This window comes from Athalia rosae, chromosome 3, assembly GCF_917208135.1.
Source record: "Athalia rosae chromosome 3, iyAthRosa1.1, whole genome shotgun sequence".
NCBI lineage: Eukaryota > Metazoa > Arthropoda > Insecta > Hymenoptera > Athaliidae > Athalia > Athalia rosae.
The window spans coordinates 19,179,290-19,194,763 of NC_064028.1; the positions used below are offsets into that span (position 1 = coordinate 19,179,290).

The window sequence follows — 15,474 nt, forward strand, 5'->3', positions numbered from 1 at the left end:
TATTTGTGACGTGTAAAATATTATCTGTTATTTGATCACAATTTTTACACTCCGGACAGCGATGAGTCATTTGTATGTGGTTGTTATTTTATCGAATGCCAAGGATAGTCGGTGTTATCGGTGGAATCAGTGAAAATGTCCGCCGCGGGTTAATGTGAATCTCTTTTAATTGATAATCCTTCGGTAAAATAGTTTTGAGCCCGATACTCTATGAGAAAATGATATTGAGGGACTTCGCTAAGCGATGTTTGAACTGTGAAATTTCGTTTCGTTATTACGATGCTTTTATACTAAGTTTTGCGGTGGATACGTTGAGTCTACTGCGTTTCACTAGTGGTTGACCTGTACTACTTGTCGTCATGGAAACAGACGCGCAGGCGTTGCGGTCATTTTTCTTCGTAAGGTGCGTACAGTTCACAGGTGAGAATTTCGTCAATTACAAGGTTTGCGAAATTCGAAGTTCTCCCCGATGGTCAGAATCGTTGAAATCGTCATGAGAATTCGTATGGTCAAGATCGACCGAAAATTCACGTCACGATTTTCATCAAACTGCAAAAATTCAGGATCGCGAAATCGAAAACGAAGTTTCATTTTAAAGTTGGGTAGCCGGCAAGGACGTCTAACGGTTTAATAATTAACCTAGGTACGATTATTAATTAGAGGACCTACACAGACGCGAACGACGCTTGCTCCTATTAAATCAGGCATTCTGTAGTTGTGAGAAAATTATCTACACACATGTATATGGGGAATAATTAAAGAAGAACGAAACTGCGGAGAGAGCCTCGTCGAAATAACCCAGTTTACGCGACTCCTGACTTATAAATTGAAATTATTATTAGGCACCGGCTACGACGGACCCGATGGTCCGTTTTCACCGAAGACTTATCGAACGGAATAATTGAAAATCAGTAGATCGTGAGTTATATTTGAATTACCGGGGAGGGATCGTCCGCATCGCGGTTTTCTAATTTTTATAAAATTGTCGCATAACGTCGCGATGAGAGTTCGCTCGTTGCAGACGTTGAAAAAGGGTTGTTAGAGCAAAGAGAGAAAAAAAAAAAAAGTTAATATTGAAATTGGGGTACCGTAAGAAATAACTACAGTTGGAATAAGAAATTCATAAGATCATTTCCCAGTTGTCCGATACCCCGCGTACTGGTGAAAAAGTTTTTCGTTTTTTTTGCGCAAATTTTCTTCTATCAAGCGCACGAATGAATTTTTCACAGTCCGCGTCTCGAGTAATAATCGGACCTTGATCGGTGGAGTGTTAGGTATTTTAATGTGCAATTGCCTCGGTTTTTTTTTTCAGCGACGCTTTTAATTATTATAGTTTCAAGGTACAATTTGCCTCGACCTCTGCGTACCGCGTTTACACTCAACCGTTCGTACATTTCGTAGCCTACGATCAAAGAATCGAACGAATTGAGCTCCCGTAATTATGAAGGAAAAAAAAAAACACATGAAATTACATCGGTGCATGCAGATAAATGAATAATTCCTCAGATCGAATTACCAAGTACATTCGAAAGAACGGGTGCACTTTTTTTTCATTGAATACGAACAGATTTTTTTTGCAAAATTCCAAACCCTCCGTGGTCACACTGGGTCGAATTCAGCCAGTCAATTTCAAATGGTTGCTGTGTGAAAACTATCAGTCGGATCGCGATAGAAAAAATATTAGAAAATACTTCAGAGATTCTCGAAGATGTGTCAACATGACAAAATTTGAATATGTTAAAAAAAAAATCGCAAATAGGTATGGGTAAAATCTACCCACGGCGGCCAAGGAGGGCTAATAGGAATTTGAATGTTTGACTCATCGAGCACTCAGGATGCCTAGGTAAACATGATTCAGATATACATCTGTAGTACGTGCATGGAGGATGAACGGAGGCGCTAACAAACGGTAGAAAATAGAATACCTTTTTCCAGTGGAAAAGATCGAGATTCTCTTTGAATTCTCGTCGATAGATAGAAGTATAAAAGTGGATTTGTGTCCGCCTGCTATAGCTTCTAGTGAAGATATGTAAATAATATACAAGATGGACAGCTGCTCGATGTCCCTCGTCTCACATACCTAGAACCATGCATAATTCTAAACCCTAAGTAGTTATAACTTTCCATGTAGATCCCGTTTCCACAATATCACGCCATCGGAACTATATCTATACCGGTCACAAGTCTTCGGTTACGTGTATGCTGCTGGACAAAAAAATCTACCCGCGCAACGCTAACCACGACCGATTACATTTCATGTCGCTAACATATCACGATTATTAATAATTCTTCGGTGAAAATACCAAGTTTACGGTGAATCGCAGGCAAGTTGTAAATACACGTACTGCAGCGATTCATGAGCGAGTCCGTCTTACCCTTGTGTTGCAACAAAAGCATAACGATCTTAGCGAATTATTTCGAATTTTTACACCGGGATAGGATAATTCTTTTTTAATAGAACGTCTGGATCCTGTAATTGTATGTATATAAGTAGGGACGTCGCCGTTATCTGCCATCAGGGGATCACCTAATTCATTTTTGATATAATTCTTATAGCCAAGATGTCGTTTTTCGTACATTCAAACATCCCTTAAACTGGTGGATCGAATGGTATTATTAAATTGATGAAAATTTGATCAAAATAACTGGGGGGAAAACGTAATTAGGGTGATATACTTATTTATAGTGTACACATGTAGGAAATGGCTGGCCTTGATGAAAATCGTTCGAAAATTTATATACACGTTGCGTATATATATCTATAATTTTTATGCGGTCGCCGCTATTTTGTGTGACTTCGCAACAAAACGATTTCTTGTGTATATGTATTCGCAACCGATCGTTACAACCACACCAGAATTTCTACACGTATATATACGAATAAAAAAATATCTTATATTCTTGAAAATTACATTAAAATTAACACGTATGAATATCGTAAAAAAAAAGAAATTAAATAATGTCACTGAGGTTTACCTTATAGTGAAGCATACATAACTTAGATCTTACATAATTTTGGTTGCTGTTCTATTTATACTGGTAATAAAATTATAAAAAGTTTATCATTCGCTACGTATAAACGGTCAGACGAAACTTGTCTGTTGATGGAAAGTATAAGTCGGATCTTGACTATGACTGAAAGGAATACTGTAGAGAAATCTCGGTGCTGGCCTTCCGCACATATTCCAGCTGTGATTATTCCTCTCTTGTCTGTTTCGCGGTGGTTTTTTCGACAGATTTTCCGAATTGTTTTCCAACGCACCATCAGCCTTGTGCTTTACCAGTAAAATAACGTCCTGATTTTGTTTGCGCCATCGACGCCATAATTTGTAGTGAAATCTGAATAGGTCCAGAAGTTCGGAAAAAAAGAAAATATGTAACACTCTCCAGCTGGGTTGAATCATATGCTTTGTCCTTTTTTTTTTTTGTTTTGTTTGTTTTCTAATGTGTAAGTATGAAAATATTTCCAACCTGACGGTGATGCTTAGCCAGAGACAATACGTTATAACGAGAAGTGAGCATAGAATGGCCAATCCAGTTCCCTCCCAATATCCGAGACCGGAATATCCAGATGCACCGAGAGCGCATAAATATGTTGCGGCAAAACACAATGGCGTCAATATCGAGAGGCATATTGCATCTCCTGCGATTCCTCTCGCGCCGTTACCATTGCTACTTCTCCACCACTGCGTAGAACCATTGTGGTTTCATTTGTTTTACGTTAAACGTACACATACATGACACGTGACTAATGCTAGAAGGTCGTAAACGCCAAAAACGCAGTTCAAAGCCAGAAGGGCGTATGTTACAAAAAGAAAATAATCTGAAGAAGTTAGTTTTCGAAACACATTTCATTAGTGATCCGAATATTTCACAGAGTATTCCGGGAAATTGGAGGCAGAAGGGCGTATGAAAAAAAAACAAACATTAAAGTTCTAGTATAGTTTAAATGAATGTGTTTCGAAAACAAACTTTTTCAGATCCTCTCGATTTTCGTGTCTTTTTGAACATACGCCCTTCTGGTACTAGTGAGCTCACATATTCGATCTTTTCGTGGCTTTAACTTACCGATTAGACGGTGCCGATTGTGTTCGACCTATTTTCACGTTTTCTTGTTATAAAAAAAACTTCGAAAACATACGCTCTTCTGCCTTTGAGAAAAATACAAAAACTCGAATTCTGGCATCAGTCACGCGATGTAAATTAACTATACATGAATTACTCACCTGCCCAATAGGTTTGTGCTTTCTTTCGATTGTGAAAACCCATTTACAAATCTCACAACGGTCGCTGTTCGAAGTAGACAGCCATTTTTCCAAACAGCTTGTATGGACGAGGCCCACAGATCCAGCACATTTACAGGGGTCCACCAATTCTTCAAGACTCTCATCTCGAAAAATGAAGAGAAACGAAAAAACGAATGAAAAACGAACTGTACAACTTTGAATTCAATTGACTAATTTCAACTGCCGATCATGACGCTATGTAGTCTCTGTTTAGAAGAAGCATGTAAATACAGATAATGAGAATGGCTGATGGTATGAGTTTTCAGATAACGATGTAGGTAATAATATTGTTATTGTTCATTGTTCCATTTATAAACGACTGAAAGAATATTCATCCGTATAGTTACAATATTAAAAGACGAGAATCGAATTACCTTCGTGACAAATCCTGCAGTATATTGACGAAGAATTTTGCTTTTCGGGTGTTGAAGCCATCGTTCTTTTGTATGAACCCGAAGATGGCGATGTTGAAGATGATAGTGAGGAGATCGACGTTAAAGTCAGTTCGAATGTGTCACCTGAGTTCACTTTATCTGAATCTTTCATTCTCGTACCATAAAAATTTATCACTCCGCTATAATCAACGTTTTATCTTTCTATCGCTCTAATCTTCACAAAGAACCAATCGAAGGTTCTCTGCAGACTGTATGTCATGTCACATTACAGAATGATTGTGTAATCATCTTTACGTGAGTTTCAAGGTTTGCCTATCTGATTACAGTACGGGCTGAAATCTTTTGTCTCTGGGGACACCTAGGTACATCAATTGGACTCTTGCTGATAAACAAACTTTGAAAATTCGAAAAAATATTTGTACGTACACGCGATCATCGCTAAAGGCGGGAGAAAATTAAGGTCAACCCCGAGAGTTTTCACATTGAATGCTCATGATATCCAAATTCGAAATCATATTTTAAAAACGCTTACGTTTGTGAACATATTTAGTGCTACAAATTAGATTTTCCCTCATTTTTATAAATAAAACAAGTTTCAGAAAATATAGTTGACCGGATGTTTTTACCCCTATTCACTGGCAATTTAAATGACACGCACACGTGACAGGAGAAACACAGACGACAACACGCAATATTTGTCCAAGACGCAACGCAAGCCGCCAGTAGTTTAACCTAAAATATAAAATAATGTTTACATCACGGAAGCAAAGTTTTAGAAATATTATTGAATAAGAAATGAGCAAATATCTGCGCGGATAAAATCTGAAAACAGCTATGAGCTCCAAGGGCGATTTTAGCGACGAGGAAGCCATTGACAACAACAACGATGACAGTGACAGCGATTTCAATATCGGTGATTACGAAGATGAGCCTTATGACAGCGACGAATCTCTGGAGAACGGTCGAAGAAACGCGGGGAAAGTTCGTTTAACTTTGTGTTTAAGATATTAGATCTCAACTGTATCAAACTCCAGTATGTAAATTTATCTCCCTCGCAGGAACAACACAGCCAAAATGAGGTTGATGATGACAATTATCCTGAGGAGAGAGAATACATCGGACCTGTGTTACCTGGGGGCCATAGATTTGATAGAAAATTTGTGTGCATTAAGTATCCTGGAAATGTGATCAATACAGAAAAAGCTATCGAGACTCTAGGTGGTTTGACATCTATTTCAACGGTTTGTATTCAATTCAATATTTTCATAGATTTTTGAGTTCGATGATACCACCTAACTACTTCCTCCCTCAGGCTGTGGATACACGTAATCGCAGATTGGAACTCAGATTTAGACCTGCCGACGGATATTGTAAGCCAGCCTGCGGCGATCGTCATGTGACAACTGGGTTTTTATTAAAAGTCAAAGTGAAAAACAAACGGATCAGAGACGAAGTTGACGAGCAGAAGACTACTGCAGAAGTAGTAGAAGTTATTAATATGGGAACTACAGAAGGTCCAAGAGATTTTGAAGATTCTGTTAATAGTAATCAGGAAACTCTGCAGGAAAAATCAAACACCGCAGCTGAGGTTAGGCATGGGTTGAACGAATTAACAAGCAAAATTGCAGACTGCAGTCTGAGCCCTGATCACGATAGAGCGGGAGAAGGTGAAGATCATGATACAGAAGATGCAACAGGAAGAGAACGAAAAGATTCTAATACAGATGCTAAATTTAAAGAAAGCTGTTTACATCTCTTTGAAAAAAACAAATACAAGGACTTGTCACAAGACGCAGACTACGAACTACCAGAACTGGCTGTTTTGGGCCAAGTTGATACAGAATTCCGTTTTATGAGTAAGTAAATTTTTAATTTGGGAAATTTTTCTTTATCAAGACGCTGTCTTTCTGTTTCCAGATCTTTGTGATTTTCAGTACCTCCCGATAACGCCGAGTATGAAAAATCCCGGGGAGAATGAATGCATCTATGATTCGATTTACCCAGTTAATGTGCCACCCTATAGTTGGCTGAAAAACAAGGTTCCCTATTTCTTGCCGCCAGCAGCGTTTAGTCGGATGGATAACGTGCAATTATATGTACCAAAAACAGGCACGGATTCGGCGCCAGAAAACGTGATAGGAAAAACGCGAAAGAGACGAGCGGGTTATTCAAATTTCATAAACTTCCATACTCCAGCCGTTCCGACGCATCCGCCAAAAGGCATAGAGAATGCGATGAGGGTCAAGTTCCTGCAAACTTTCCATCTGGAAAGGGTTAGAAAATTTTTCGAACAGCGACCCATTTGGTCCAAGAATGCGCTGATGTACGAAACGAAATTTACGAGCGAACAATTAAAGATTCTTCTGCCCTCAGTCGCTTATTACTTTATGACCGGCCCTTGGAGAATCATGTGGGTTAAGCTGGGATACGATCCTAGAAAAGATCCTACAGCCAGGATTTATCAGACTCTGGATTACAGATTGAAGGCAATGCGTAGGTCTTTACATTTTCGGGTGCGAACACGAAATTTGCTTCGGGAATATGAAGTTTCTGGTTTTGTTTTTTGACAGACGGACTAGAGTCAACAGTGAAATGTAAGCGAAGTTATTCGAACTACATTTTGCCTTACAAATTGGCACCAGCTTCGAAACCAAAGACTACAGTTCTCTCTGCAACATGGCCAGAAAATGACAGGAAGAAGGAAAAGCATCTGCATAAAAACGTTTATCTCTATGAAGAAGGAACGGTGCCACCTTCCAGGCAAATGTTTTACCAGGTACGAATTATTCGCTAGTATGCGGTTAGTAATTGATTAGGCGGATTTTGAATTCAGGAATTATGTTTGCATTTAAAAATTTTAGTACTGTGACGTCCATGTCGATGAAATACAAGAGATGTTGTCCAAGCTACCCGATCCTACACCTGACACAAAGTGCCATGAAAAAATGGGTTGGCTGCCAGTTGGTTTTGACGATCACTGCAGAGAAATAATAAATAAACAGGTTCGCGGAGTTCTTAGAAAGCAGATGAATATTCCTGAAGATTGTAAGTAAATTATAGTTCAACAATACTGCTGCGCATTGCGGCTCACTCTTAAGTTTTTTTTGTATTTCAGACCCAACATCATTGCCTCGTAAGCGCAAATTTAAATCAAAAATCAAACTTGGACGATTCAACAACAAGCAATCGAAGAATAGTCATCTCATCAATCCAGATTCTACCTCGATTCACATGGAAGTGATTCCCGGAGGATCGGATGACGAATGGGAAGAGGTAAATGAGTCTGAAATGCCGAGTACGAGTCGACAAGATTCGTAGTGTTTCATGTACCCGAGACCTGGCCAAGGATATTGTTTATATTTTAATAAATTGATAATTAAAAAAATTGGTTCACTGTTAAATTTTTTCAATGGCTGCAGCACGTTACAAACAACAGAAACTCGGGATGGATAGATAGATGATAGGCAGAACAAATAAAATTTAGTATTTTACAAGAGTTTAATCCTTTTACATCATATATATATATATAATATATATAAATATGTGTATATATATATGTATGTCCGATACTTACAAAGGCATTGTGGAATATGTATAATTCAAGAACAATTAGTGAACGCTGTATAGTGGTTACGCATAATGGATGTTAATGTGTAATTCGTCTCGTCTGAAGACTTTTAAATTAAGGTAAATTTTGGACTTGCTGAATAGACATTTTGTGATATTCACGTAATTACCAAGCCACTATGGCTTTTCATGGTAAACGATGCAGTGACATGGTTTAAGAAACATATCTTCTCCAATTGTACAGTCTAATATTTTATTGTCGTAGTTACCTGCGGCTAGGTTTGAAAAGTCTTAGCGACTACGTTCAATTAATCTTGCCAAACATCAAGTACTAGCTGATTTAGCTTTGGGATACTCACAGATAATGAACTATTTAACAACATACATCACCGAATACGAATTATAAGAGTCATGAAAGATCAAGATGAATTTAAATTGATGCATAAAAGGACTGACAATCAAATATTCCAAGGCTGTGGATAATTTGGTAGCAAAAGTTACAGTGCTGAGGTTCGTAGTTCCGGGAATAAAACAGAAATATTACATGCTTCTGGGTTTGAACCAGTAAAAGACGAAATTGTAAATTCAAATGGTGAAAAAAAAATGTGATCAAGATCTTCGAGGAATTATAAAACTAAAATTAAAATAACGGACATGTAGCTCTAAAAAAATCTGACATATCGATAACTGAGTCCTCAAGATTGATGCGCCACCATGGGAATGTAAACTGAGAATACGATTTAATAATGCTACGAAATGATGAATAAATCTAGGAATACACAGTATATCAAACGAAGGATCATCGCAGAGTAACTCAAATACTCACCAAGGTTAAAGGTAGAATCTAATTTACATCTGAGGCAAATGTTCGATGGGTGTAGCAAATTTGAAATCTTCTGGGAAAAGTTTTATAGCATGGTGATACATCAGTTTATATGATTGTCTGATCGTTACATCGGCTACACCTGCAATGTCTCCTATTTCTTTTTGCGATTTTTTATCTTCTGAAGCCTGTAACGAAAATCGAAACCTCGTATGGTGAAACGAAATTTACAATGTCAGCCAGAAGAACACCAGCAATCCTCACCTGAGAAGCCATGTAAATAGCTGCTGCAGCAACTGATATGGGTGATCTTCCGGGCACGATATCAATTTCAACTGCTTTTCTAGCGATGTGTGTTGCTGCCCTTTGTACCATGTTTGGCAGTCCCAGATTGGAGCAGAATCTGGACATGAAATCGCCAGTTGTGATGAGATCAACACTGGTCTCTAAGGCCTTCAAGATCAGCTTAAAACATCTTCCAATTTCTTTCTTGCTGATTTTACTGACTGCACAAATCTCTTTGAAAGTTCTCGGTACACCTTCCTGTCTGCAAGCAATGTACAGACAAGCGGATGCAATCGCATCATTCGATCTGCCTTTCAAATTCTTTCCATCGTGTACTTGTTTGAAGAGATTGTTTGCTCGGTCGACTATTGTTTTTGGCAGATTTATTCGGTCTGCCATACCATTTATTTCACGGAAAGCATTTATTAATGCTCTGTCCGAGCTGCTCATCTGTTAGAAGAATTTAATATGAAATTATCTGAATACAAAAAATGTAAGAACCAGTCGTTTTATGCTCAAATGACTTACTGTGCGCCGATTCTGATATTTAGAGGCTCCAAAAGCGTCAAACGAAGCAGCTCCAGTCCCAGGGCCAATCATCGTGGATAAGTCCGAACCATTGAGTAATGGATTTTCTGGGCCACCAACACGAGAAGGATCAACACCTGCCTTTTCGTTGCTGAACGTCCGCCACTCTGAGCCAACATCGATTACTCTAGACAATCAATTTGACGTGAAGAACTGAATATCGGTGAATCGAAATTTCGTTAAATTCACCTGTCCCCAACAACCAAGCCACATTCTGAACAAATTTGGTCTCCGGCACGGTAGTCCTCGATCAGAGGAGCATCTGGATGTGCGTAACAGCAGACTTTGTTTGTATCATTTCTGTAATTGTAAAATCATCAAATAGCAGAAGAAAAATGTTTCGATTTTCATTTTTATTCATAGAAATAAGACCTAGGAGGAGGCCCAAGGTTACATTTCTTTTTTCAGTGCCCCAAAACTAGGACAAGATGTTTGTAGAGTGTATAAAGTGGGTGGAAAATTTGATTGGTGACTTTGAGTTAAGAGATAGCATTGTTCTAGTTATGGAATAGAAGTTGACAAAATCAGAGGTATATACATTCCTCTGATAACTGTTCAACTTGCGCGTTACTCAATCTAACCTCAACGTCATATTTGACAGAAGAGTGGAGATGCGTATCATCGCGACAGAATCATAAATGCCATAGGGTAATCGACGGGTTTTTTTTATAATAACATCAAAACCACTTTAAATTCACCTTGATGAACTGGCCATATTTCATCTGGTTATCTCTTAAGTGTCGTATGTGCATAAAAATACAAAACTCGTCGTAGTTATAAGTTACACCTGTACGACTTTTGATTTACTTTTGATCTTTTGATTTACACCACACTGGGTTTCGACTTGCGACTAGCCTCGCTGACAGTCACGGCTCGATTATCGGAGCAGTTCGAACGATTCGAGAGATACTACAGAACATTCTACCCGCGGATTTACAAATTCATCAAGGACACACTCGTTGACTGAATTACTTACATCGATTACATGGAATAATTGAATCAATTGTTTTACAGCGACTATATTCAAAATGAGTGAAAAATTGTCCGTGGTATCGTGCGCGTGCACGTACACAAAAAAATAAATATATTTTCGGAAAGACTATCAAAATTTTAGTTCTTCGCAGATTCTGCCCACGTATTTTTCTGCATCCCGTTCTCAAAGATTCAAAATACAGCTGCTATGCGTTTGATAAATTTTAAAAATTTAGAAAACGCGGTTGACATTTGCTATCAAGAGCAGAAATCTAACGCGACATCACCATTGCATAACTGCCTTAATGGAAAACTGCATTCCAACTGCACCTCTTTGGGTGAGGAAAATACATAAATTTTCGATAATGGTCCAATAATCCTTTCTCTATTTTACTACACGTGATAGCCGATATCTCACGGTCATTTCTGCACATCTTCTTTGAAGCATTACTTCACTGGACCCCGTATGCGATTTTCGCTATAATTTTGATTACCGTAACGATTCCATTGCTCTCGAGGTGCTGCGAAATGGCCCGTTGCAATACCCTCACCGACAGAAGAGCTATTTTTTTCACCCTTTTCGAGGACAGGATCAGGTAAAGTAACAAATCCATTCGGAGATCTGACAAGCAATAACGACACGTTCGTATTGTTCATGTCTCCTAGACGAGAATTTTGCTCGCAGTCTGCGGAGACGATGTCGACAATCGTGACGGCAGTCTCTCATATTCTCCGGAGAAATCCAGAAAGGCCCTCTATCCTCCTGTGCCTCGCCTCTCCCGACGCAAAAAACACCTGCATAAAAATTGCACGGGCAACAGCCGCCGCTGTAATGTCTTCCTTCCGAAAACCTAAAGAAAACATCGACGAAGTCACGCTGGATTGTTCAAAGTATGATAAGCCAGAAGAGTTCCTATGATTCTCTACCGATTTCTCATTTTACGACAGATATTTCCATGAGAATTGAAATATGTCGTGGCCAAATCATACGTCACAGGCTGTGCACACGTGACTTTATAATATCAGATACAGTTGCGTAGAACGGCAAAAAATCACGAAAAGATAAAATGAATATTCGGACACAGTGATCGCGTGTGTACAGAATTCATAGAATTACGAAAGCCGCATGATGAATAATTAGAATAGCGTTACTTCGATCACAACTGTGATTATTATACCCGATTACGAGATACTTCGATTGCAGTTACGAGAGTACCGACGACTTCTGGAAATTCTACGAAGATATGACACAGCGCATGAGTCGCCAAAAGGTTGTTGTCCTCAAGGAGTTCGAAAAAATCAACCCTCAAGTAGCTACGTCACTTTGCCACCTCGCCAATGACACCTACGCGCCTTTTCCCCAAGTAACTAAAGATAAAAAGACGAGTTCATCAAAGAAATCCCTCTGGAAAATTCGACGAATATAAAATCTCAAATTTTTATACGTGTACATTTATTTCTTTTTCTCTTCTATAGTCGATAATAATCGTCTGCTTGGACATCGGTACAAGATTCGATCATAACAATTTGAAAGGACAGGCACCGGTTACACTAGCGGAAACTTTCCTCGGAGAAAAGTTTGTCGAATAAAAACTGATGATTGGAAAAACGATATTAATTCAGGGATTCTTAATCGACGTAATTTCGTAGGTGGGATTACTCCTTGGACAACGTTGCGATGACTGAACTTCTAGGACGATTGACCGGAAGAGCTGTTTTGATTGAAAAGGAATTAGTTCAACTTCGAAGATTTGCTGGTTCACTGCCTGCGATACAAGGGTAAGGAATTCCGGTGTTCGAATATAAATTTAATTTCAACATTGGGTTGTTTAAAAAAAATCTGCTCTCCAAGGTATTTGGGACCACCGCCTAAATTGCGGCGACGCCGACAAATCGCTCGAAGTGAAATGCAGATATGATTTGATGTATCGCAATGCTCTGTATATACATTACGCGTATAGCCTTGGATAATAAATTAAAACCATAACGTTTTATATCTTTATCGCACCACGAATTTCATGGTATTTGTCAAACCGATATCAATTTATCCTTAATCAAAGAAATGAAAAAAAGGTCTTCGTACCGCGATCGGATTCTAAATCACGCGGCCGATACATTAATCGTTCATGGGTGATTTTCTCTTTATCCGTTGAAAAATAATTCAAGGTTCATACGTAACGCGTGGCTTTAATTATACAACCGAATGAGTTTCGTGTTTGATAAATGTGCAAGATTTACGGTGTCACCCTTTTAACGAATACCGCGAAAAGATACTATACTATATAGTGTAGTATATTTTTCGAACCTCTACAAACAAGTATTATACGAATAATCACAAGTAAAACGCATCATGTAACCAACGGATTAAAATCTCTTTGGCAAATGATCCTCAGCGCGGGTTAATAGTTATTGTACAATTTTGTACGTATAAACGTATATATATTTGATTTCTGTTTTCAAAATGAAAAGAAACAACACTTCGGACGTCAGCGGCATTCTTGGGAATACTATCTTGTTATAAAATTAAGTTCGGTTGAATCGCTATCAGAAATAAATACATAGAAAAACAAAATAAAACAATCTTGGCTGTAAAAACTTAACTTTTGTGTATCCGTGTACACTATTCCGCGTACAAAAATACAAAACATTTCAATTGGACATGGAAATGGCGAGATGTGGGGGTCCAAAAAAATCTTTTGCAATCGCCTCAACAAACAAAACTATACATTAAATGACCGATGTTACGATTGTGATGATCAATAACAATAACACACTGTTTTTTGTAGAAGATGCTTGTAATGACCCCTGTTGTGCGAGAGACCAGAGTCGGTATGCAGGTCCGTGTCTCATCATTTAATGTAATTTTATTATCTAATCTACGTATTACGTTCATTATAGAATATCACTTTAAACTATAACCGACCCTACGAGGCTTTTTTAAAGATTAGAATTCGATACTACGAGGTCAGCGTTTTCTTTTTCTTCATTTGCTTTTTGCTTTTTTGATTATTTTTTTTTTTACTCATATCTGGTGAACTTTATTTTCTGTTCGTCTTTCAGAACCTCCCGACGTGAATTGTAATATCACCTCGAATTAATGTATATATATATATACAGTGTTATAATTAATCTAACGAGATGATTAATTTTCGACAAGAGTTGCGCGTATTTTAACTTTGCAATCTGCAAGGTCCGCTCGCCTCGGTGAATTCTGAAGCAACGCACGCAATAATTAAAGTCGAGAGGTGATCTGGAAACGGGCAGCTGACAGTTATTGCTTATCCCCGTTGCACGACAATGACACACCTTATATTGCGTCTGTGCTTTCAACGAATTTGTAAATAATGCCAACTTCGAATGACTGACTGATCGAGGGCAACGAGTAAGGGAAGACGTCTGTTAAATTGGATATTTAGCATTAAGAATACAATTATTTCTTTATTATATATATAGTTCTTCGGTCACTGACGATAATGTATACACATATGTATACGTGTTCACCGAGCGTACATAGAAGTAAGTATATAAGGACACGAGGGCGAAAAATATAGAAAGAGGGGAGGTTTTTGCTGCTCAAGCGGATTCTATCAGAAATCCATGTTTGTATGGTGCATACGTGTTGGGTGGGCGAGCGAATGATCGTATAAAGTGAAATATAAGGAAACGAGCGTGCCGGGGATGAAGATTGATATGGCGGCTAAAGGCTGAGCTGCGGTAGCTGGTCTTCTTTTTTGTTGTTTTTGTTGTTTTTTTTTTTTCGTACAAGAACGTGTACAAGAGCTGTAATCGTGTGTACGATAATTCATAATTGCAGTTGGGTATATTATCGTATAAAATAAGCTATAATAACGACCGAACGATATCCGGACAACGACACAAAGTTCAGACGTCGCAGCTTTTCTGTGAGTGGCACGCGAATAGATAACCATTTATAATTAAAACTATCGATTTATTTTCACCGACGCCGCGTTCTATCTACATCCATTGCGGGGCAACGAAAAAAACTATAAAATAAAATAAAATATCTGTATGCTGTTGCACTTCTGCTTTTTCTTCTCGTTATTATTCACACCAGTTTATACCAGCTCATAGTTCACCACGATTATTTGCATCACGTGCACTCGCCAATTTTTCAACTAATATACCGCATACATCCAAGGTTCAAAGAAACCGGAGTTCACCGGACGGTTTCAAATATATACGTATATTTAACGCTGTAGGAGAAAAAAAGAAGAAGTTAAAACCCAAACAAAGTCTCATTTCCTTCCATCTACTCGCCAGGGTTTGAACTTTGTTCCCGTCCTTCCCTAAATCGCAGGAGTCGCTCCCCCCTTCCTTTCATTATAAATTTTGCACCCCCCGTGTGGAGTGTGCGACGTTAATCTCTCGGGAGGGGGTATATATAGCCCGCGAAATCGTACGGTTAAAAGTGGGCGCGAGATTTGCTCAAGATTTAGATACAGATAGTCGAATATGTAGTTGTTTTTAGATGTAATAATTATCAGCCACCCCGAGTTCAAGGGGTCAGAATCTCGAGTTCATGTGGTGGGGAAGTAGC

At 38.5% G+C, this 15,474-nt stretch overlaps 4 protein-coding genes across 5 annotated transcripts; 2 read left to right on the forward strand and 2 right to left on the reverse strand.

The window, feature by feature from the left end:
• Positions 1-266: 266 nt before the first annotated feature.
• Positions 267-8,897, forward strand: LOC105689935 (general transcription factor 3C polypeptide 5). Its single transcript, XM_012407324.3, has 8 exons — positions 267-403; positions 5,008-5,662; positions 5,740-5,922; positions 5,994-6,537; positions 6,599-7,174; positions 7,252-7,457; positions 7,543-7,726; positions 7,797-8,897. Exons 2-8 carry the CDS (start codon positions 5,516-5,518, stop codon positions 7,997-7,999), a joined length of 2,043 nt encoding a protein of 680 aa, XP_012262747.2. The 5' UTR covers positions 267-403; positions 5,008-5,515; the 3' UTR covers positions 8,000-8,897.
• On the reverse strand, positions 2,876-5,009 carry LOC105689936 (E3 ubiquitin-protein ligase MARCHF3-like). The gene is made up of 4 exons (XM_012407325.3): positions 4,661-5,009; positions 4,227-4,390; positions 3,472-3,686; positions 2,876-3,339 (listed from the first exon to the last, which is right to left on the reverse strand). The coding sequence occupies exons 1-4, from the start codon at positions 4,830-4,832 to the stop codon at positions 3,084-3,086; spliced, it is 807 nt and encodes a 268-aa protein (XP_012262748.2). The 5' UTR covers positions 4,833-5,009; the 3' UTR covers positions 2,876-3,083.
• Positions 8,166-10,799, reverse strand: LOC105689775 (transcription initiation factor IIB). 2 transcript variants are annotated; one of them, XM_012407049.3, is made up of 5 exons: positions 10,643-10,799; positions 10,134-10,244; positions 9,885-10,071; positions 9,336-9,806; positions 8,166-9,259 (listed from the first exon to the last, which is right to left on the reverse strand). In XM_012407049.3, exons 1-5 carry the CDS (start codon positions 10,657-10,659, stop codon positions 9,098-9,100), a joined length of 948 nt encoding a protein of 315 aa, XP_012262472.1. In that variant the 5' UTR covers positions 10,660-10,799; the 3' UTR covers positions 8,166-9,097. The 2 variants fall into 2 exon arrangements, with proteins under 2 accessions (XP_012262472.1, XP_012262473.2); XM_012407050.3 differs by having other exon boundaries at positions 10,526-10,653.
• Positions 10,782-15,370, forward strand: LOC105689787. The gene is made up of 7 exons (XM_012407065.3): positions 10,782-11,254; positions 11,323-11,512; positions 11,583-11,807; positions 12,121-12,280; positions 12,393-12,493; positions 12,567-12,695; positions 12,769-15,370. The coding sequence occupies exons 1-7, from the start codon at positions 11,125-11,127 to the stop codon at positions 12,833-12,835; spliced, it is 1,002 nt and encodes a 333-aa protein (XP_012262488.2). The 5' UTR covers positions 10,782-11,124; the 3' UTR covers positions 12,836-15,370.
• The last annotated feature ends 104 nt before the right edge of the window (positions 15,371-15,474 follow it).

Bases quoted from the DNA above. Each gene is read 5' to 3' on its own strand.
- LOC105689936 (XM_012407325.3), bottom strand. From the start codon at position 4,832: ATGAAAGATTCAGATAAAGTGAACTCAGGTGACACATTCGAACTGACT. The intron at 4,391-4,660 runs GTAATTCGATTC...TCATTTTTCGAG, and splicing joins CTGCAGGATTTGTCACGAAG to ATGAGAGTCTTGAAGAATTG. The intron at 3,340-3,471 runs GTTGGAAATATT...GGACCTATTCAG, and splicing joins TGGCTAAGCATCACCGTCAG to ATTTCACTACAAATTATGGC.
- LOC105689935 (XM_012407324.3), top strand. From the start codon at position 5,516: ATGAGCTCCAAGGGCGATTTTAGCGACGAGGAAGCCATTGACAACAAC. The intron at 5,663-5,739 runs GTTCGTTTAACT...TCTCCCTCGCAG, and splicing joins GTCGAAGAAACGCGGGGAAA to GAACAACACAGCCAAAATGA. The intron at 6,538-6,598 runs GTAAGTAAATTT...TTCTGTTTCCAG, and splicing joins TACAGAATTCCGTTTTATGA to ATCTTTGTGATTTTCAGTAC.
- LOC105689775 (XM_012407050.3), bottom strand. From the start codon at position 10,566: ATGATACGCATCTCCACTCTTCTGTCAAATATGACGTTGAG. The intron at 10,072-10,133 runs GTGAATTTAACG...TTGATTGTCTAG, and splicing joins GGCTTGGTTGTTGGGGACAG to AGTAATCGATGTTGGCTCAG. The intron at 9,807-9,884 runs GTAAGTCATTTG...TTCTTCTAACAG, and splicing joins AATATCAGAATCGGCGCACA to ATGAGCAGCTCGGACAGAGC.
- LOC105689787 (XM_012407065.3), top strand. From the start codon at position 11,125: ATGCGTTTGATAAATTTTAAAAATTTAGAAAACGCGGTTGACATTTGC. The intron at 11,255-11,322 runs GTGAGGAAAATA...TACACGTGATAG, and splicing joins TTCCAACTGCACCTCTTTGG to CCGATATCTCACGGTCATTT. The intron at 12,494-12,566 runs GTTTGTCGAATA...GTAATTTCGTAG, and splicing joins GAAACTTTCCTCGGAGAAAA to GTGGGATTACTCCTTGGACA.